Source organism: Callospermophilus lateralis, chromosome 10 (genome assembly GCF_048772815.1).
Source record: "Callospermophilus lateralis isolate mCalLat2 chromosome 10, mCalLat2.hap1, whole genome shotgun sequence".
Lineage (NCBI taxonomy): Eukaryota > Metazoa > Chordata > Mammalia > Rodentia > Sciuridae > Callospermophilus > Callospermophilus lateralis.
This window is the reverse complement of record NC_135314.1, coordinates 55,764,162-55,786,801: the sequence shown is the minus strand read 5'-3', so window position 1 is coordinate 55,786,801 and position 22,640 is coordinate 55,764,162. Positions and strand designations below refer to the sequence as shown.

The window sequence follows — 22,640 nt, the reverse complement described above, 5'->3', positions numbered from 1 at the left end:
CCACATATAAAGAAATAAAATAAAAGTCCATTGATAACTAAAAAAAAATAAATAAAAAAAGTGAGGTGCAGTTTTGTCATCTATAAAATGAAAGTTATGCCTGTGAACTTTATATGTGAACTATGTGGAGCTGTATAAATGTTGGGCATTGACACATTTGCTCCTATGTTGGGTCCCCTGTTACCAGATATGGGTATAATCTGTTGAGGAGCCTGAGGTCTTATACACACTATGCAGTGTAAGCACTTGTAATTAGTATCTGAGACTGCTCATGAGGTAGGGGCACAGGCAAAGCAGCAGAATAAATTCTGATACCTTGGTACTTTCCCCCCTTACCCTCTTTTTATTCTGCTCCCACCCTGTGTATCACAGTTAATATAGCCAATTAAGTTAAATCATTCTGCTCATCTGTGCCTCACAGTTACGTAGCCAATCCCCACATTAAACTCCTTAAGTACACAGACCTCAGATAGTACTATTTTTGTTACCGGGGATTGAACCCAAGGGCACTTAACCACAGAGCCACATGCCCAGTTCTTTTTCTTTTTTTTTTAGTTTTGAGATCGGGTCTCACTAGGTTGCTTACAGTCTTAAGTTGCTGAGGCTGACTTCAAACCTGCAATCTCCCATCCCAAGCCTCCTGAGCTGTTGGAATAATAGGTATGTGCCACCATGCTTGACTCAGCTAGTACTTTTAATAAATTAATGTCTACCATGTTAGTGTTTCTCAAACTTTGGTACCATCACATATTCATAAGATAATTGGATAAGCAGATGGACATTCAAAAAATAATTCTTCCAAAGTTTTCATACACCCATATTTATTTATTTATTTTTTTAAAGAAAGAGTGAGAGAGAATTTTTTTTTAATATTTATTTTTTAGTTCTCGGTGGACACAACATCTTTGTTTGTATGTGGTGCTGAGGATCGAACCCGGGCCGCACGCATGCCAGGGGAGCGTGCTACCACCCGAGCCACATCCCCAGCCCCATACACCCATATTTAAATGAAACAAAAACATTTCTTCTTAATTAAAATAGGGAGAAAAACCTGATGACTCAAAACTGATTTCACAGATGTTACTGTTTAAAAATATGGGACAAAAGTCAGTTGAAAGACTAATATTTAGTAAATATAGTATTAGTACAGGTGGGATACAGATAAGGTAAATATCCTGAAAGTGGTGCTTAGGTGACGAAAGTTTGGTAAATGATGAACTAAAAGTATGAGTGACCTTTGTATAAAATGTTTTTTATCTTTAAAGAGGCAGTGAGGGTTTAGGGTGTAACTCAGTGGTATCCCTGGATTTGAGCCTTAGTACTAGAAAACAAACAAACAAACAAAAAAACGAAACCCCAAACTACTCATGTTTGATGCTTTTTGAGCAATGCCTTCCTGATACCTTGAGCCTATAATCATTATCTCATAAGCTGAAGGAGAGTAGTCAGCATCTTGTTTTCTTGGGATGGTTGCAGACCATTTAGTCATTTGGAATTGTGGGAGTTTATTTTTCCCAGCCTTTACACATCTACATAGAGTCTAATTTGGACTTTTCCTTCCAGTAGTTGCTGTTGGGGAAAGAAAAGGAAATACGGTTGAGTACTCGGATAATATATGAATTTTCTGGGATCTAAAGGCAGATGTAATATTTTTCTTTGTTAAGTGTGAGGAAAAATGAACCAGCGGCTTAACAATTTATTTGTGGCCTTGCTAAAATATAAACTTCTCTCAAAGCTTCCCATGCAATTGTTGTAACCTTTTTTTTTTTTTTTTAACTTTTTTTTTTGTTTTAGATGCACACAATACCTTTATTTTTATTTTTATGTGGTGCTGAGGATTGAACCCAGTGCCTTCTATGTACGAGGCGAGCGCTCTACCACTGAGCTACAACCCCAGCCCTATTGTAACCTTTTGCTTTTCTTAGTTCCATTGGTTCTTCATTGGTTTTATCAACCATGACCCTCCCCGGACTCTAATCCTAGCTGGGCCTTGATATAAGCAGATTCCTTTTACTACTAGCATAGTTCAAATAACATTGGAGTTTTGGTTTTGTTGTTTTAAAATAAACTACAGTAAGAATACAAAGGGAAAAAAAAGGGGGTTATGTTTGTTGAGTTAATAGAGGAGACACTGCTGCTTATCCTAGGGTAATTGGAGTCTGTACAAATTAGATAAGCCTTGCATTGTTCATTGAACAGCTCAGTTTCTTCTTTTCTTTTTCTTTTTTTCTTTCTCTGTCTTTTTTTCTACTGTGAATGGAATCCAGGAGCACTTTACCATTGAGCTATAAACCCAGCCTCTTTATTTTTTATTTTCAGAGAGGGACTCACTAAGTTGCTGAGGTGGCCTTCATCTTGTGATCCTCCTGCCTCAGCCTCCTCATTTGCTGGGATCACAGGCATGAGCCATTGTTCCCAGCATCATCTCAGTTTCCTTAAATTCAGCTGTTCTGGATTCTAGATCACATTATTCTGGGAAAAAGAGATTTATTTGGTTTTTCCTTAGGAATAATCTTATTTTACTGATAAACGAAAATGGTCCTCCAACAACCTTTTAAGGATTTTGGCGGGAATATAACTACTATGTTCTGTTTTAAGTTACCAACCCAAAGTGTGTATTAGAAATATCTGAAATGCAAGTTTAACTAAAAATTTCCATTTAATAAACTGGTGGTCAGTAAAGCCTGTGTTGTATTTGTTCTTTTTATCTGAATTTCTCTATTTGGAGGATGTTTCTTGATGGTAGGGATGATGTATTCCAAATGTCTGGCAAAATCCCTAGCATACAGTAGATACTCTATAAATATTTATTCCATGAATAGAATTTATAAATTGATAAGAACAAGTTTTCTCAGTATATGTTTTAGGAATGAATCATATCTTTCTGTCTTCCAAGTCATTAAGAAAAAAAAAAAGTAACTTTGAAGACTATATGAAAGTTGGCAATGTATTAATCTCCTAATACTTCTGTTAAGGCTCTAGAAAGGTCAGGTATAAAAGATAAGTTATTTTTCCTCCTTCCTTACACTTAGACTATAGGTTACAATTGTGGTTTAATAAATAATATTTTAAAAGCTGCATTTATTATATAAATCATTCAAATCTTCAGGGATCGCATCTCTCTTGTCTCTCTCTCTCTCTCTCTCTCTCTGGGTTACATTCTCAGTTCTTTTTATTTTTTTATTTTGATAAAGGGTAGGTCTTATTAAATTGCTTATGGCCTCTCTAAGTTTCTGAGGCTAGCCTCAAACTTGCCATTCTCTTGCCTCAGCCTCCCAAGTGACTGGGTTTAAAGGCATGTGCCATCATACCTGGTTTATCTGGTCTAGTTTTCTCTTGATACTGCTTTTAGGAGAAAAAAAGAAACTGGAAAAAAAATGCTGATTTTTATATGAAACACTGGGGCTTTAGTTTGAAGATTTCACTTAGTAAAAAGTTAGGTTTTATTTATTTCTGTTTTTTTTTCCTTGTAAGTTATTATAGGAGAAAAATGTTAAAGGGTAATGACATATTAATACCTAGAGATTACTCCCCTTTTCTCATGAAAAGAGAAAAGAAAGTAGTCAATTTAATGCATTAGCTTTATTGGGTTAATTCTTATTGTCAGATCAGTTGCCACTGTGGATGGGGCAATCAGATTTGGATTTCCTACAGCAATGAAAACTGTCAATTCCTGATTTCTAAACTATACCAATTGTTTTTTTTGTTCAGTTTTTGATGTGTTGCTGTTTTTTCATTTTTGGAATGGGAGAATATTGACCTAACTGAAGTGGACAGGTAGAGATTGGTTTAGTCTCTGAGACAGATCATGTTTTTGACTTTTTACCACTAGCCTCTACTGCTAGTAAAGAAGCACTCTGATGGCTTGACAGAGAAGTTATCACTTAATCTCAGGTGGTAGACATGTTTTAATTCATTAACTTTTTAATTAACAATGTTAGACATGCAATGGCTTTAGATTTTGGTGCAATTTTCTTCTTCTGACTCTAATTAAGAAAGATATAGCTAACATAGAAAGGCTAAACAAATAAATAAAGGTGGAAGAAAAGAACAAGCAGGTTTAAATTGAGTTTTTGTCTTTAAAAAATCAGGAATTTATTTTTCTTTTGCCAAAATGAAATTTAAGCAGGACAGCCTAGGAATGGATAGTTTGATTGATAGATTAAATGAGGCATGTGATGATACTTCCCAAGCATATGTTAAGTATAATTCAGCAATTTTCAAAGTATGGCTCTTAACAAGAATAGTAATTACCTTGGGAATTAGTTAAAATTGAAGATTCCCAAACGCACCCACAGTCAGTGATCAGAATTTTTTTTGGGTGGGCCTAGTAATCTATATAACTAGACTTCCAACTTCTTACACAAGCTAAAGTTTGAGAACTACAATGTGTTTTATCAAAGTTTGACTATTTACCCAGTTTCTTTCAGACTCAGATCTGTAAAATGCTTTATCTGTTTTTGTAAAGCATGACCAGAATCTAATAAAAGAGACTATTAGGATTTACTTTTTGGTAAAAAGGATTGAGAACATAAAAATCAGTATTTGTTAAGCTTTAGGATTTATGTTAAATAAAAATTATTTTCTGATTATGAAAGTAATATATGTCCCTTGTAGGATTTTATGAATATGTAGGAAATTATAGAATAAATCCCCATAATACTCTTTCTTGGACATTAGCATTATTCTAATTTTGGCATCTTTCCTGTCTCTCTCTCTTCATTTCCCCCTCCCTTTTCCTTCTTTTTATCTTTGTGAAAAAATATGCACTTTTTATCCTGCTTTTTTTCTTTATTTAATATATCAGCATTTTAGTACATTAGTAAACCTTTGTTCACAGCGTAACTTTTAGTTACTAGACTATATTTGCTATATGGGTATACTATAATTTACTTAACCATTATACTGTTGTAAAATTTTAGGTTGTTCAGTTATTTGAGTGGAAGAATGTCTTTCTGTTTAAAATTTTATCTGGATTTCTAATTATTTTCCTTAGGATAATAAAATAGTTAAATTTATTGAGGTCAAGGGTATAAATGCTTTAAAACCCTTGTCAAACATTGCCAAATTATTTTGAGAATGATATTTATGCCAGTTTTTACTTTCACCTGTATATTTATATGAGAATGCCATATAGAAGCAATGATTAATGATTAATTTTTTAAAAACTAATTTGTTAAGTAAAGTATTATATATCATTGTTTTAATTAGTATTTTTTTTTTTCTTTTTGCAGTGCTGGGCATTGAATCCAGGACCTCGCACATGCTAGGCAAGTATTCTACCACATCCCTAGTCCTAATTAGTATTCTTTGATTACTAATAAGTTAAATGCTTTTGCATATGTTTATCAGCTGACTCTAATTTTTATCTAACCCAGGTTGTTCATTTTGTTTTAGGTCTTCTCTGTCAGTTGAAATGTCTGTGATTTTATCTGCCTCTGTCATTCGTGTCAGAGATGGACTGCCACTTTCTGCTTCTACTGATTATGAACAAAGCACAGGAATGCAGGAGTGCAGAAAGTATTTTAAAATGCTCTCAAGGAAACTTGCTCAACTTCCTGATAGATGTACACTGAAAACTGGACATTATAACATTAAGTAAGACTTCAATTTGTTTCATTAGAATCACTTGCCTAATGGTTGTCATTTTAATGAAGTTAAAGTGGTTGCAAGAGAAATTAAGGTTTGATTAGTTTAGAAAAACTTGTTCCAGGCAATAATCATGTTCTAAAGGTATACGAAATAATAGTCATTATGTCATCCAGTAGCCATATTAGTGAGCTTTTAATGATTTTTATATCTTCCTAGTATAAGCAAATGGTATGGTGCATGAAGAAGTTTTTTTTTGAGAGAGTTTAGGAGTGGGATAAATCGGCAGACGTCTAATCTGAACTGATCCAAGAATATAGTTCCGAGATATCTGAAAGAATAGATTGCATAACTTTTTACAACCATGCACAGAAAAACCTCTGTGTATGTTGTTTTTATAGCCAAGCTTTCAAAAAGGATTGGAAAACAAGTTCCTTACAAGGAACTAGTTGCTGATAAGACTCTGGATTTCATATATTTTCTATCATTGATAAGAGTCTTGGATGGTTTTTATTGAGATTTTCACAGTATATGACAATGAATTTAGTCTGAAATGTATAAAACTGGCAATTTATTTGTTACCTGACTTTTAAAATTCTCAGAGCAACTAACTACCAGGAGTTTGCCAGTTAAGACTCATGGGATCTATAGTAGCAACATTGTAGCACAGCCTAAAACTACCACAGGCCATATCTGGTTCTCTCCTGGTCCCAGTAATTGCTTCTCTTTCCTCCCAAGCCTAGTTTATAGCCTATTTCTTCTGAATCACCTTCTTCCTCATTACTAGTGTTACATTTCTCTTATGATCTCATTCCCTTCACAGGTTACATGTAGAACTTATTTATTTATTTTTTTTTGGTTATTTGTTAAATTTTGTTTTAAAAATTTAAATTCAGGGCTTGAGTTGTAGCTCAGTGGTAGAGCGCTTGTCTAGCATGTGTGAAGCACTGGGTTCAATCCTTAGCACCACATAAAAATGAAGTAAGGTATTGTTTCCATCTACAACTAAAAATTTTTTTAAAAAAATTTAAATTCATTATTTGCTGTAACTGGGTTGTAGCTCATTGAGGAAATTGACCTGTCATGGCCTGTACTGTTTTTAATTCCTCATCTTTTAGCATCATGGTTTTCAAATTTCTATAGAAATTGAGGCACCATAGTAACTAAATGTATATTTATATGCTAAATCAGATGATACCTCACATTAGAGTCGAGTTGTCATGACAGAAAAAGACCAGAATTTTAAGAGAGAAAAAATAGGAAATTAGTAACATTTAAAAAAATTCTTTTAATTTTCTTCTCTTGTGTGTTGGGAAAATGATGTATTTCATCTGAGCATAGTGGCTGGGCACTTCATTTCAGCTAGTGGCACACAATCCCTGGAGCATGGCTTTTGCTAGCACAGTGTCTTGCATGGTGTCATAGCTGTCATAGCTGCTGAATGAGGGATGGTTGTTTTGGGAGTTTGACAGTGTTCAGAGTGTCATGGAATCAAGTCTTCATATTCTCCAAAAGGTTTCAGCTTTGGAGAAATCTTGTTGATTGGGCAGAGTTGAGTGGAGTGTAGAGATATCCATTTTTGTGATTTCTTTTCACATTCCTTGGCAATATTACAATTATGTTTATAAGAAATTTTAAAATCATCTGTTTCATAGGTTGAAGACTACTTTCCTGAAGTTGTAATAAATATTTAATGAATAAATTTATTTCATTACTTAAAAAACAATGGCTAATGCATTAATGGTAAACATGTGAAAATTAAGTTGTGTCATCTGAGATCTTAAAATTTTGTGATTGATTTTTGGGGGTTTGAAAATGATAGTTGTACATTTTGAGATGTCTTTTAACATAAAGACATTGATTTTATGAAAAGACAAATACCATTTGGGAGGTCAGTCATACCTTATAGTGAATTTTAGTGCAAGAAATACAATTTGTTAATTCTTTCATTGCCTGTTCACTTGAAGTCTGATAATGGCTGTGAACCACCTAGATTCTCTCCTTGCCCGGGGAGTCACTTTTTATTTGTCCCCAAACTGCCACCTCCAGCCAAAAATGCTATTTTAAGCCTATTTGTCTTTTAGTTTAGTCTCTAGCAGGGCTTTCCTTTTACCCTTTGATGATACTTTCTGATTACAGAAGTAACAACTTCAACAGTAACCAAATAATTAAGTATCTGTAATGATCATTAAGCTTTGCAACAGTTCTGTGAATGGCTAATAAATAGAGTTCTTTCTCATTGCTGGGGGCAGATGTACAATTCATATAAGCTTAAAGGAAAAAAAAAGTATTGTGTTCAGTATTTTTGCTTTATTCTCCCCTCAATTTTGATGGAATACATATTTAGGCAAAGGAGAAAGACTCCTCAAGGTGATACAAGTTAACTATTCTGGTTGTATACATACAAGAAAGTTAAAAGAAAGTAAATCACTCATAATCCCACACTCAAACATCATTACTATCTTAGCATATTTCCTTCCAGTTTTTTTCTCTGATGAGTTTTTTAATGTAGCAGAGATTGTTCTTGATACAGTTTTATACAGTTATTTTACTTTTAAATTAAAAACTTATAAAAGATGTGCAATGATTTTTCTACTCATTTCTCCATTGTTTATTTGCTCATTTCTCCATTGTTAAATATTAAGCAGTATCTGGTTTTTTAGGCCATTAAAAATAAAAATGCAGTGAGCCAAAAGAAAAAAATGTATTGTGAAAGATTGGGATGGCATTTATCAGATGTTCCAATCAGCAATCTTTCATTTCCACAGTCTCTTGTTTTTTCAGATAGGTATTCACAGACAGGAAAACACTTGCACAGTTAATTCCAGGTTTACTTCTGTCCCACCAAAAAACTATTCCCTCCATGTTTCAAGAACTAAACTTCAATTTGGCTTTGCTTGTTGTCATGGCCCAGTTTTGAACTAATCATTGTGGTTTGAGGGGATGAAGTACTCTTTAGTCGGTCACACTCAGCCCTTTGATGGGCAGATTTTCTAAAGCTATATAGAATAGGTGGTGGGGCTGGGGGAAATTCCCCAAAGGGATGCTGGGTATTTAGACATGATAGTTCTATTTTATAGATAAAGTAGTTCTATTTTATAGATAAAGTAGATGAGACTTAGGGATATAAAGAAATTCCTTTGAAGTATAAATCTAATAAATTGTATATCTGAACTGCAGGAATCATATATTTGATTTAAAAAAAAAGGAATTGCTGCCCTTTACCTTTAACCCTTTTCTTGATAGTGAGTATTCCTAATTCTAATTATTTTCAATTATTGTGAAGAAAGAAATTAACCAGGTAAAAGAAATAAGTGAAATATCCTCTCCTATTTATATATTTATTTATTTTGAGAAATAATGAGGAGTAGAATATACTTTAAGCCTAAATTTGATGGGACAACATTACCTTGTTGGAGACTAGAACTTTGGCAGGGAGAGAGGTTGTGAGAGGGGAATGCAAACCTTCAGTGGCTACCAAGCTATTTGGGGCAAGGAGATAACCTGTGTATCCTACTTTCCTAATTTGTCTCAATACTCTTTTACTATTTATTATGACAAAACAAATAGCTTTTCAGCACCATATGTGTTAAATAGGCTCTTGTGAACTTACCTAAGAACCTAATTACTCTTTCAATACAGTTTCTGTGGGGAAGAGAGATCTAGGTGCAGTAAACTTTGGTGATATAATGGTTGTTTGTGATCAATTATCTAAAAAAGTTAGAATCTTTCCTGGAGTGTGGTGGTGTTAGGGTAGTGGGAAAGGGTGAACCAGGGGATAGATTAATTCTACAGGAAAGGAAATGAAAGGTGTCAAAGGCAAAATTTGCTTAGTCTGTTTTTTATCTAAGTCTCTGGTGAAATCACCTTTAGCTCCTTAAAACTATCTCACCTTTTCCTTTAGCATTCTGTTAGAAGTTGCTGTTACTGGCATATTGCATATTAATGCTCTTTTGTATTTAATGAAGTTTAAATGGATTTTTTTATTCATGGGACACTTTTGTACATGATATGCTGGTCATTGTTAGAGGGTAATTGAAAGTTGGGCATATAAAAGGAATAAGTGAGAGAAACTTAGAGCTTCTGATTTAGTGCTGAACAAAGCCAGTGTTACTGAGCTCTCTTTCTGGTTCTTATCTCCTTATCGTTCCACTGACAAATAACAGAATTATTGTTTTCTACTTATTTCCTGTTGAACATTTTTGGTGGTAATAAAAACCATATGACATGCTCACTTTCATGATATCAACCCTTTTAGTTTAATATTTAAAAGTTTATAAACATTTTATTTTAGTGGAATTCAGTGTTGAAGAAATAATTTTCTTAGCAATTTTAACAGTAGATTAAAGATTTCACATCCTACTGGAGAATGTGCACCCAGGAAAACTATTCAGTGGGCATATGTGGCCACAAAGGATGAACAGATTTTTCTTGTGTAATGGTACAATTGTAGAATGAAAATTGTATGTCATATATGATGAAAATATGAATTATTACTGTCAGTTTACAAATAGTTTGCTATATATTTTGTCATTGGGCATGCTGTAAAATGCATTTTTTTCCTTATTTTCTATCATTGTTTCAAGTCCTTGATAATTGCATTGCAGCTTCCTGGCAGGTAGGAAGCTTGTCTTTGACAGCAAAGATTTAAAGTAGAATGCTAGACCTGTGCTAGATGTTCTGTGATCTGTTGAGAAGAAAATAATTGTTTTTACTAAGTATTAGTTTGGTGTAATGTAATGTCAATGTTTGATTAGTGTTGTTAAAATTTCTTTGACAGTTTGTATATGAAATTAGTTATCAGAAAAGTTTAATGTCTAAAACCATTTATTATTTTTGTCGGACTTTAGGAATCATTTGTGATATAACTTAAACATTTGATAGAATTACCTGTTTAACAAAGTAATTAGAAGGAGTAAACCCCTGTCTAGAGGTTGGACTTGTACCAGTCCTACTTGTTCAGGATGCACTTGGTCCTTGAAGAATATAAAGAAGCAATGTAAGTGCCAATGTAAGATGTTATGAGATTGGATAAATTTTTGGCCACGGGAGAGCCTATAAGTATAAGGGGATTAAAAAATTTTTTTAAGAAATTAGAATAAATTAGGAATAAAAGGATGGCAATATAAAAAATTATACTCAAGTTGGAGAAAAGAGGGATGTGTGTGTGTGTGTGTGTGTGTACTTACAAGCATGTGCACATGTGCAGTGTACACATACGTATATGTAGTAACAGTGATAAAGGGAGAAAAGAGAGGTCTGCTAGAATTGTGAAGCCATCTGGGAGTACTCACTGCAGAGGTGAGTAAATCTCCATGGCCCCTGAGAATACTCCTTGCTTAGGATATGTTGAAGGGTCACTGACCTGGACCCTGAAACCTTCTGGGGAACAGTGACCAGAAGAGCAGGTAAAATATTACTCTCTTCTGTCAATTATTCTAGTATTTATTGAGCTTCGGCTTTGTGTAAATACCACAGGATTGTACAGTTATCTATGCTTGATATATTTAAGTAATTAGTGGGTAAATAAGTAAATGATGCCATTTTTTGCACTATTTAATTTACTCATTTACTGTGCACTTATTTATTCTAGACACAGAATATTCGAGGTGCTAAGAACACAATGGTGAACAATACAGAAATCATCCTGTTTTCATGGAGCATACTTATGATTGAGAGAGACATTGCAACAAAAAACACATACATATACAATTACTGCTTGGGCTAGTTCACAAAGAATAATAGCTACAGTGCTGTAACCATCAGGGCAGGATCAGTTTAGATTTTGTGCTCTGAGGACTTTTGAAAGTAAGGGATAAGGGGCTGGGGTTGTAGTTCAGTGGAAGAGCGCTTGCCTCACAGATATGAGGCTCTAGGTTCGGCCTCAGCACCACATAAAAATAAATAAAAACAAAGATATTTAAAAAAAGAAAGAAAGAAAGAAAGTAAGGGATGAGTTGGAGTTAACCAGGTCAGAATTTAAGGCTAGTGGAGATGGGATTGGGAGCATCACAAGTGCAGAATGCAGAGTTCCTGATCCTTCCAGGCTGGAGTGGCAGTGTCTGTAATGACTTCAGACTACTTCAAAAATAGTCCTCAGATGGGTGCAGGGGCATATGCCTATAATCCAGCAACTCAGAGGTAGAGGCAGGAGAATCACAAGTTCAAGACCAGCCTGGGTAACTTAGTGAGACCCTGCCTCAATATAAAAAATCAAAAGGGCTGGGGATGTAGGTCAGTGGTAGAGCATACCTGGGTTCAATTCCCAGTATTGAACAACAACAACAACAAAAGTAAAATTTGTTCCAGTAACCTTTGAAAAACAGGGTTTTTTTTTTTTTTTTAGTTGTTTGCTTTGTTTTACTTATTACGAGTGCAAATCAATTGAGCCAGTATATACTTTGGAAACATTCTTTTTATTTCAAAGAAAGCATTAAAAGGCTGAATTTACTATGAAAAGCCATAATAATGTAAAACACTTTATAGCTTTTTCAGAGAGTATCATGCAATTATAGTAAAATAAAGACTTCCTGTAAATGCTAACAATCAAAAAAGCAGGATTTCCTTTATTTCATGTACAATTCTCTAGTTAAATTTAGCATGAGCAAAATAAACTTTCAGGTACTGCTGTGGCTCACTCTTTATCAATTTGTAAAAATGGGTTACCAAAATTTCAGTCATATTCCTGAGGATAATACTATAATTTCTAGTTAGCCATTTGGTAGTTCTGAGTGTATAGAAGCATTCACCAATTGTGTTCAAGGTATTCAATTTATTGTGGTATATATTTGAAGTCTAATGACATGTCAAAGAATTTTGATAATGACAATGAAGATTTTGGGGGAGGAAAAAAATCACTTTGGAAACCTGTATTTTGGCCTTTGATTTAAATATTAGTTTGTAGAAAAATGTATGAAAAGTTTGTGACTAAATTTTTTGATTGTGATCTTTGGGAAGAGATGCAGCTGAATTTGTGACTATTACATATATACATATAGTAAACTTGAATAGAAGTTTTATGAAATAGTATTCAAATATTTTCTATTAAATTCTATTTCATTTTTTAAAGAAAATAAATTAGAAAATGTCACTTACTAAACTAATTTTGTGACATACTAATGGGTTGCAACTTGTATTTGACCTACTAATGGGCCACAATTTATATTTTGAAAAACATTGAAAAAATGATTGTATTAAGTGGAACTTCAGAAAGGAATTCCAGATTACTCTAGAAGCATAGATTAGAATAATTTTATCACTGCTATATACCACATCATTAATAATAGATAATTAACTAATAAGTGCTACTCTTTTTTTAGAGAGAGAGAGAGAGAGAGAGTTTTTTTTAATATTTATTTTTCAGTTTTTGGTGGACACAACATCTTTATTTTTTTTTTATGTGGTGCTGAGGATCGAACCCAGCGCCTGCGCATGCCAGCTGAGTGTGCTACCGCTTGAGCCACATCCCCAGCCCAAGTGCTACTCTTACATCATTTTCTTTTTTGATATAGGGATTGAACCCAGTGGTTAACCATTGAGCATTCCTATCCCTTTTTATTTTGAGACAGAGTCTTGCTAAGTTGCTTAGGGTCTCTTTGCTGAGGCTGACTTTGAACTTGTGATCCTCCTGTCTCATCCTCCTGAGCCACTGGGATTACAGGCATGGGCTAACTCACCTGTCTACTCTTACATCATTTGAATGCCTGGGGTGATCTTTTATTAAAAAGTGTTCTCACACACACACGTGCAAAGGCACAGTAATTTACTTGAATATGCAATACCTCTCAGTAGAAAGATATATAAGAAGTTAATAATCATGGATTGCCTGAGAGGAGGAGAGCTGGGTATCTCTGAGCAAAAAAAAAGGGTAAAATATTTTAATTTAGTGTTCCCTTTCATTATGATTCCTTTAAAATTTGAATTGTGAACATATTTGCTTCAGAGATTAAATTTAAAGATAATAAATTATGCACCTTCATTATTAGAAAGAAAGTGTGTATAGGTGCTCCAGTGCTTCAGGATCAGGATTGGCAGTGAAGATATGTCATAAGATGGGCAGTGCATGGCAGACAAGTATGGAGTGACAGCCTACTTGCTATGTTTACCATCCCTGATTTAGAGTAGTTGTGTTGACAGTACTATAAAAGGATATTTAAGTGTCTCATTAAAAAGGTTTAATTTGTGTTTTGCTTATTCATATGGGGGGATGGTATAAACTATATTCTAGAATTTTTTCAGTATATTAATAAATTTACATGCTTAATTTAAATGTTTCAATGCTTAAAGTAGAACTTTAAAAAAATTTAATTTATTTCAAAATATTTTCAGTCTTACAGAAAAGTAATATGAGTAAGAAAATAATAATGAATAAAAAATACAAATAATACCCATTTCCAGATTCATCTTTTGTTAGCATTTTATGTACCTTTTTTATCTATCTCATTTGTTCTTTTTTGAACCATTTGAGAGAAACTTAACAAATACCATGACCCTTTCTTCTTAACAATTTCAATGTGTATTTTTTTAAATTAGGGATATTTTTAACTACATTTATTAATTAGCTGTAGTAAAATTAATATTGATAACATACTTTAATCTATTTGTTTTCCAATTTTTCAATTGACCCCAGAAATGTCCTTTATGGCATTTTACCCTCTCTTTGGCATAGGATGCAGACTAGACATTTAGTTTTCATAGTTTTTTATACTCCTTTGATTGTGAACATTTTTGTAATTTTTATCTTTTTTACAACATTGAGATTTTTAAAGAATATGCTTCATCCTTTAAAAAATAGAATGTTGGTTATTCTGTTGTTTATGATTAGATTTAGATTATGCATTCTCAAAATACTACATAGATGATGTTTCTTAGGATTTCACATTTGGAGGTGTTCATGCCCACCTGCCCCTCATCAGTTATGTTAGAATACTTTGTCAATATGTTGTCAAGTCTCTAAAATGTAATATTTTCCTTTTAGAACTAATAAATATTCTACTGGAAGACTTTTTTAAACCATTCAACTATACTGATGCTCATCAAAATTTCCTCTTAGATGTACATGATTGTATATGCCTGATCTAAATTTTTACTATGTTGGTTGTAAAATGGTAGTTTTCCCAATGATAGCAGTACCTCCTTATTTACTAGTCAGTGTTCAGCATTGTGCTGTAAGCAAGAATTTTCCTTTTTCTCCCTTTTATGTATTTGTTGTTGTTATGAACTAATAAATCCCCCCCAATGATTCATAATTCATTATTGTGTAAAGGATTTGATTCTTGGGGTCAATGACAACTTCATGAGATCAGTGACTTCTCTGAAATTGTGTGCAAAGTTCTGTGTTGTTTGGGCATCCTTCTGGGAATAATGTCGATAACTTTCATCAGGATCTCTTAAATAGTTCTTGACTCAAATATAATAATTTCTACCAGCTTTGTGAAGGGTTAGAGATCTTAGAATCTATAATGCTTATGTATTTATATATCCTTTGCCTTGCTTTCTACCCCAAGTGATAAGTAACTGAAATGTTAGAACCACAGTGTGTCTCCTTCTGTAGCACATTCTATTATTTTTGTCTGCTGTTTTTAAACCACAGCTTAAAATAGTATTATATTTTGGTTGCTTTATTTCATTTTTTTTGCTGGAATACATAATAAATGCTAATACCTTCATTGCCACTGTAGCAACAGTTTACGGTGTATAGAACCAGTCTTGTGAAGCAACAAATTACCTTGATTTAATTTGAAATTTTAAAACCAATGTTTTTTACACTGTAGTTTTATTAGCTCTCTGGGAGTGAGCTACATGATGTTGTGCACTGAAAATTACCCAAATGTTCTCGCCTTCTCTTTCCTGGATGAGCTTCAGAAGGAGTTTATTACTACTTATAACATGATGAAGACAAATACTGCTGTCAGACCATACTGTTTCATTGAATTTGGTAAGGGCCTGATTTTTTAACCTTTTTATTATCCTGTCTCCATCCATTCATAAGCAGTTTTTTATATAATACTGGCCAGGGGTAGAGGGACTTCTGCTAACTTGGTTTTAGTGGAATAGTTTGGTAAATGATCTATAAGTTATGGCAACTTCTTACCTAATTTGAGTGCCTATTTTAAAAAAAATGTTTTTGAACTGTGAAGGGGATTGTGATTATTAGTTCAAGTAATTAATTCCAGAGGACAGTTTCTCAATGAGAAATATATAAGCTAGAGATTCAGAGTTTTATGTTTATGTGATAATCTTTTATAGCCTGCTTAATCTATAATAGTGGTTGGCAAACATTTGTTGGAAGGAACCAGAGAGTGCATATTTTGGACTTTAAGGGCCGTACAGTCTCTGCCACAATTCTTTAGCTTTATTATTGTAGCTTGAAAGCGGCCATAGGCAATACATAAATGAATGAGGGTAGTTATGGTCTAATAAAACTTTATTGCAAAAACAGCAGGCTAGATTTGGCCTGTGGGCAGTAGCTTGCTCAACTCCTAATATACAAGAAGGGTTGGGGAAGACCCCAAGGTACAAATAGTAAAAATAAAATTCTACTTGGAAGATATTTAGGAAATATCTTTCATTGTTTTTATTACATTTATTATTTAAAATTTTTTTTTAGTTGTAGATAAACACTATACCTTTACTTTATTTATTTATTTTATGTGGTGCTGAGGATTGAAACCAATGCCTCACATGTGCTAGGTGAGCGCTCTACCACTGAGCCACAAACCCAGCCCAATATTTATTCTTTAAAACACACATTCTTATGGCATAAGCAGTATTAGAAAACATATTTATAAAAACATGTAATTTATAGTATATGTTCTTGTGTAATTATATCCAGATTTAATATTTCATGAGATAAGAATTCCTATAAATTAAGACTTTGGTTTAAAATTAAAAGCTGTTTTTTTGTTTGTAGTTCCTTGAAGTGGATGTAATACCTTCAGGGAGTGTTAAACCCTTAGTTTAATTATAATTACTAATTTCTAGAGTATAATTTTTGGAGTAAAAATTGATGGTTCTCTCTGATATATTATTTGAAATAATATTGAAAATTCCCTGACAAATTGAATAATTTTTAATAAAAAATTAAGCTGTTTATCTATAAAATTTACTGACCATAAATATCACACTCTCAAACAATTTAATTAACAAATGACTGTAAGAAAATTTATTTTTTATTTTACTTAGATAACTTCATTCAGAGGACCAAGCAGCGATATAATAATCCCAGGTCTCTTTCAACAAAGATAAATCTGTCTGACATGCAGATGGAAATCAAGCTGAGGCCCCCTTATCAAATTCCTATGTGTGAACTGGGGTCAGCCAATGGAGTCACATCTGCATTTTCTGTTGACTATAAAGGTGCTGGTAAGATTTCTTCTGGTGAGTTCTAAATCTCAATTATTTCATTAAATTTTTCTGTTTTGAAATAAGAATTGAGGAACTTTTGAAAATGAATGACTTTATTTTAGTATTTTAAATCAGGTACATGAAGAATATAGAACTTCAAAGCAACCCCTTTTCCCAATTGTTTATAAAGTAAACTACCAGATATGTGACTACTCAGGAAAATACTTTCAAATGGCAATCTCAGATGATCTCTTTGCTAGGAAAACACTGACAGTTTTTTTGTGAACACATCTAGAAATGAAAAGTAGCTTTTTGTAATGTTTATTTATAAGATATAAAGTAATCTAAATTATATCAGAATTGCTACATTGAAACCAGGGTTCTTGATTATCACAGAAAATATAAAGATCTTAATGATCATCTACTTAAGCCTCCCCTCCCAAAGAATACCACCATCTTTAGTAGTTGTGACAGGATGAAAACTTCTGCCTAAAAATGGAAATCTTATTGTTTTGTAAAGTAGCATATGCCATTGGATGAAACAACTTAAAATTCTTCTTTGTAAACTAAAGTCTGCTTCTCTATAATGCTTATCAGTTTGTCTAGGTTCTATGACCTCCCTTGAGCTGAACCAGAATAGCAGTTAAATCAGCAACTCTGTGTCCTTTCTACCCTTTTAGTCTAATCTCCTTCATGTAAAATACCCTCAATTCTTTTAGATTTTTGTCTATGGAATTTTGAAGTCTTCCCAATTCTAGAAACTTCCTCTAGACATGCTTTAGTTTGTTAGTATTCCTTAAAGGTGATGCTGAACATGACACTTTTGGCTTGATTAATAGAAATGTGGGAGAAGGATGAAACAGATTTCACTAAATAATCTGGTCACTCATTAAACAAGGACAAGAAATAATAAAACATCTAAATTGCAGAGAAAGAAATAATATAATTCTATTTATATATGTTATAATCTTTTACTTAGAAAATCCTGAGGAATCTGCCAAAAAAATCTAATAAACAAGTTCAGCAAGGTTGCAGGATATAAGATCAATATACAAAAATCAATTATATTCTGTACACTAACAGTGAATAATTTGAAAATAAAATTAAGAAAATTCTATACACTGAAAACCATGAAACATCATTGAAAGAAATTAAAGACCTAAATGAAGGTAGTTTCATGTTCTTGGATTAGAAGACAGTATTGTTAAGATAGCTGGTAATATGTACTGGTAATTATCCAAATTGATATACAGATTAAACACAATCCCAGCTGGTTTTTTTTTTTTTTTTTAAATAGAAAACTGACCCTAAAATTCACATCAAAATATAAGGGACAGAAAATAGGCAAAATAATCTTGGAAAGAAAAAAGTTGGAGGGCTCCCAGTCACATTTCCAAACTTATTACCAAACTACAGTAATTAAAACTGTATGGTGTGGTTTAAGGATGGTGAAATAAAATTCAGAGTACAGAAGTAAATCCTTTCATTATGGTCAATTCATTTTTGACAATGATGCCAAGACAGTGGTGAAAGAATAGATTTTTCAACAAATAATGCTGGGGCAACTGATATATATATGCAAAAGAATGAAGTTGGATCCCTACCTTCCTATATATGAACAGGTATACATACATACATATATATATGTATGTATGTATATAAATTAACTCAAAATAGAGCAAAGTCCTCAGTTTCACAATTAAAATTATTAAACTCTCAGAAGAAAATGTAGTTGTAAATCATAGTGATCTTGTACTAGGTTTTTCAGATTTAACACCAAAAGCACAGTGAAAGGTGAACTTCATAAAAACTAAAACCTTTTATTCTTCACAGGACATAATCAAGAAAGTGAATACACAATCCATAGGATAGGAGAAAATATTTGCAAATCATATATCTGATAAGGGACTAGTGTCTAAAATGTACAAATAACTCTTATAGCTCAACAATAAAAAATATAGTTTATAAATTAGAAATATATTTGAATAGGCATTTCTACAAAGATTGTACAACTAGTCAATTATCACATAAAGATGCTCAGCATTATTAATCATTAAGGAAATATAGAGCAAAATTATAAGGAAATATTATTTCATGCCAACTAGGATGGCTAAAGACAGACAATTAGATATGTTGGTGGGGAGAAATTGAGACTCACAAACATTACTGCAGGAAAATTCCTCCAAAAGTTAAACACAAAGTTGCCATATTACCCAACAATGCTACTCCTAGGTTTATATTATAGATGAAAATATTTCCACACTAAAATGTGTATATGGGGGCTTGGGCTGGGGTTCAGCGGTAGTGCACTTGCCTGGCATGTGTGAGGCACTGTGTTCAATTCTCAGCACTGCGTATAAATAAATAAAGTTCTATCAACAATTAAAAATTTAAAAAATATGTATATGAATGTTCTCAGCAGCATTATGAAGAATAACCCCAAAGTGGAAATAGCCCAAATCTCCATCGATTGATGAATGGATAAGCAAAATGTGGTATATCCATCCATTCAATCAAATACTTAAGTTAACAACAACAGCAACAACAAAGAAATAAAGTACTGATACATGATACCACATTGGTAAACTTTAAAAGCATTGTACTGAGTGAAAAAAAGCCATATATAAAAGACTACATATTTATAATTTCATTTACATATAATGTCCTGAATAGGCAAATCCATAGAGGCAGAAAGTAGATTATTGGTTAACAAGAGGTTGAGAGGTGGCAATGTCTGCTACTATGAGTGGGCATGGGATTTCTTTTTGCAGATGACAAAATGTTGTGGAATTTAAAGTTTTAGGATCCTTAAAAGTTTTAGTGTAAGGACTGGGGTTGTGGCTCAGTGACAGAGCACTTGCCTGGCATTTGTAAGGCACTGGGTTCCATCCTCAGCACCACATAAAAATAAATAAATAAAATGAAGGTATTGTGTCCATCTACAACTAAAAATATTTTAAAAAAACTTATAAAAAGTTTTAGTATATCTCTGAATATACTAAAACTTTGTGAAATGTGTACTTTAAAGGAGTAAATATTATTGAATGTGGATTGTATTCAGTTTTTAAAATCACTAATAAATGAGAGGTTTATTTGAAGACTTCCAGATCTGTTAGTGATGGAATAGGTAATTGAGGCCAGCAGTTCCACTATGTACCTGTAGAAAAGCTGAATGTAATGTTCTGTAGAATATGTAGGTTTACTCTAATATATAGAATTTTAAAAAAATAATTTTTTAGTTGTAGATGGACACAATACCTTACATTATTTATTTATTTGTATGTGGCACTGAGGATCGAACTCAGTGCCTCACACGTGTTAGGCAAGCGCTCTACCACTGAGTCACAACCAGCCCCTGAAGAATTTAATCAACATAATCTTCCTGGAGTCTTGGGAGATCCACAAAGTTTACTAAAAATTTCTAGGGATGCAGAAGAGGATGGAGCCCTGGGGCGAGAAACCCAATGTTTCCAGTTCTAGAGGGAGCAGGTGACAGCCTCTCAGAACTAGGGAGGCAGATTTGAGAAAAGGGCCCACTAAGACGGTGAACCTTACCAGCAATTCCTCAGCTTTGGACTAGAATCCTGGATGTCTGCACCCTGGGAATATGGGTAACTGAAGTAGATAGGCTCTTATAGGGATTGAATCTCAGTTGTGAATCATCATGTTCTCTAAAATTGGAGTGAGGTGATTATTCTGTATTTAATGTTCCAAAGATCCTGGCAGAAGCAAATAGTTTTTTTTTTTTAAATAATAATAATAAGAAGAAGATAGTTTCATAAATTTCAAATTATGTCTGCAATAAGATATTGAAAATAGAATGCTTGGCAGTCATAAATAACCAGGTACCTAAAGACTAGACTATATCAACATAAACCATCAACCCCGATGCCCCTCAATAGATGAATGGATAAAAAAAAATGTGGCATTTATACACACGCAGCACTAAGAAATGACAAAATCATGGAATTTGCAGGGAAATGGATGGCATTAGAGCAGATTATGCTAAGTGAAGCTAGCCAATCCCTAAAAAACAAATGCCAAATGTCTTCTTTGATATAATGAGAGCAACTAAGAACAGAGCAGGGAGGAAGAGCAGGAGGAAAAGATTAACATTAAACAGTCATGAGGTGGGAGGGAAAGGGAGAGAAAAGGGAAATTACATGGAAATGGAAGGAGACCCTCATTGTTATACAAAATTACATATAAGAGGTTGTGAGGGGAATGGGAAAAAAATAAGGAGAGAAATGAATTACAGTAGATGGGGTAGAGAGAGAAGATGGGAGGGGAGGGGAGGGGGGATAGTAGAGGATAGGAAAGGTAGCAGAATACAACAGTTACTATTATGGCATTATGTAAAAATGTGGATGTGTAACCGATGTGATTCTGCAATCTTTGTAATGTTTTGAATAACCAATAAAAAAGTAAAAAATAAAAATAAAAAAAAGAAATTCACAAAAGGTCTGATTAAAAACAATGGAAGCCAAAAGGCAACTTAATGATATCTTCTAAAGGAGAAACAAAATAACTGCAGATTTGGAGGCCTGTGCTTAACCAAAATATACTCAAAAGAATGAAGTAGCAAAAGAGTAAATAGCCATGTGTTGTTCCTGTCTTGATCTTAGAGAAAGTGATTGTACTAATTTTGCAGTCCCATCAATATGCATTAGTGAATCTTTTTCACCACATCCTTGCCAGGATTATTATTGTTTCTTCCTCCTCCTCCTCCTCTTCTTCTTCTTATTATTATTACATTACCAGGGATTGAACCTAGGGATGCTTAAGCACTGAGCCACATCCCTAGCGCTTTTTTATATTTTACTTAGAGATAGGGTCTCACTAAGTTGCTGAGACTGGCTTTGAATTTGTGATCCTTCTGCTTCAGCCTTCCAAGCCACTAGGATTATAGGCTGTGCCACTGCATCAGGTTTATTATTCATATTCCTGATATTTGCATTCTGATTGAAGGGAAAAGATCTTAATGTAGGGTGTTTTTTTTTAATTAGTTGCTCATGACAATACAATGATCTTGACATATCATACATTTGATTCAAATGGGGTATGAATTCTCATTTTCCACGTGAACAGATTGCTATATAACACTGGTTATACAGCCATGTATATACATACAGCAATACTAGTGTCTGTTGTATTCTGCTGCTCTTCCTATCCTCCCTTTCCTCTTCCCTCCCATCAACTCTCTCTACCCAATCTACTGTAACACATTTCTCTCTCTTTTTTTTTCTTCCCCTTCACACCATCATATATGTATTTTGTATAACGATGAGGGTCTCCTTCCATCTTCTGTGCAATTCCCCGTCACCCTCCCATTCCCTCCCACCTCCCTTCTCTGTTTAGTGGTAATTTCTTCTCATGCTCTTCCTCCCTACTCTATTTTGAGTCACCCCCCTTATATCAGAGAAGACATTTGGCATTTGTTTTTTAGGGATTGGCTAACGTCACTTAGCATTATCTACTCTAATGCCATCCATTTCCCTACAAATGCCACGATCTTGTTATTTTTTAGTGCTGAGTAATATTCCATTGTGTATAAATGCCACATTTCTTTTTATCCATTCATCTATTGGAGGGCATCTAGGTTGGTTCCACAGTCTAGCTATGGTGAACTGTGCTGCTATGAACATTGATGTAGCTGTGTCTCTGTAGTATGCTCTTTTTAGGTCTTTTGGGTATAGTCCGAGAAG

The 22,640-nt window shown here is 33.5% G+C and overlaps 1 protein-coding gene across 2 annotated transcripts in view; it reads left to right on the top strand.

Annotated features, from left to right (window-relative positions):
* Sec22a (SEC22 homolog A, vesicle trafficking protein) overlaps nt 1-22,640 on the top strand; it is a 73,697-nt gene that overhangs the window by 1,948 nt on the left and 49,109 nt on the right. For both annotated transcript variants that reach the window (XM_076868531.2, XM_076868530.2), the window contains exons 2-5: nt 5,235-5,270; nt 5,398-5,598; nt 15,363-15,526; nt 16,774-16,968. In XM_076868531.2, the coding sequence (XP_076724646.1) occupies nt 5,417-5,598; nt 15,363-15,526; nt 16,774-16,968 (541 nt within the window). In that variant the 5' untranslated portion in view covers nt 5,235-5,270; nt 5,398-5,416. The remainder of the gene's footprint in view (nt 1-5,234; nt 5,271-5,397; nt 5,599-15,362; nt 15,527-16,773; nt 16,969-22,640) is intronic.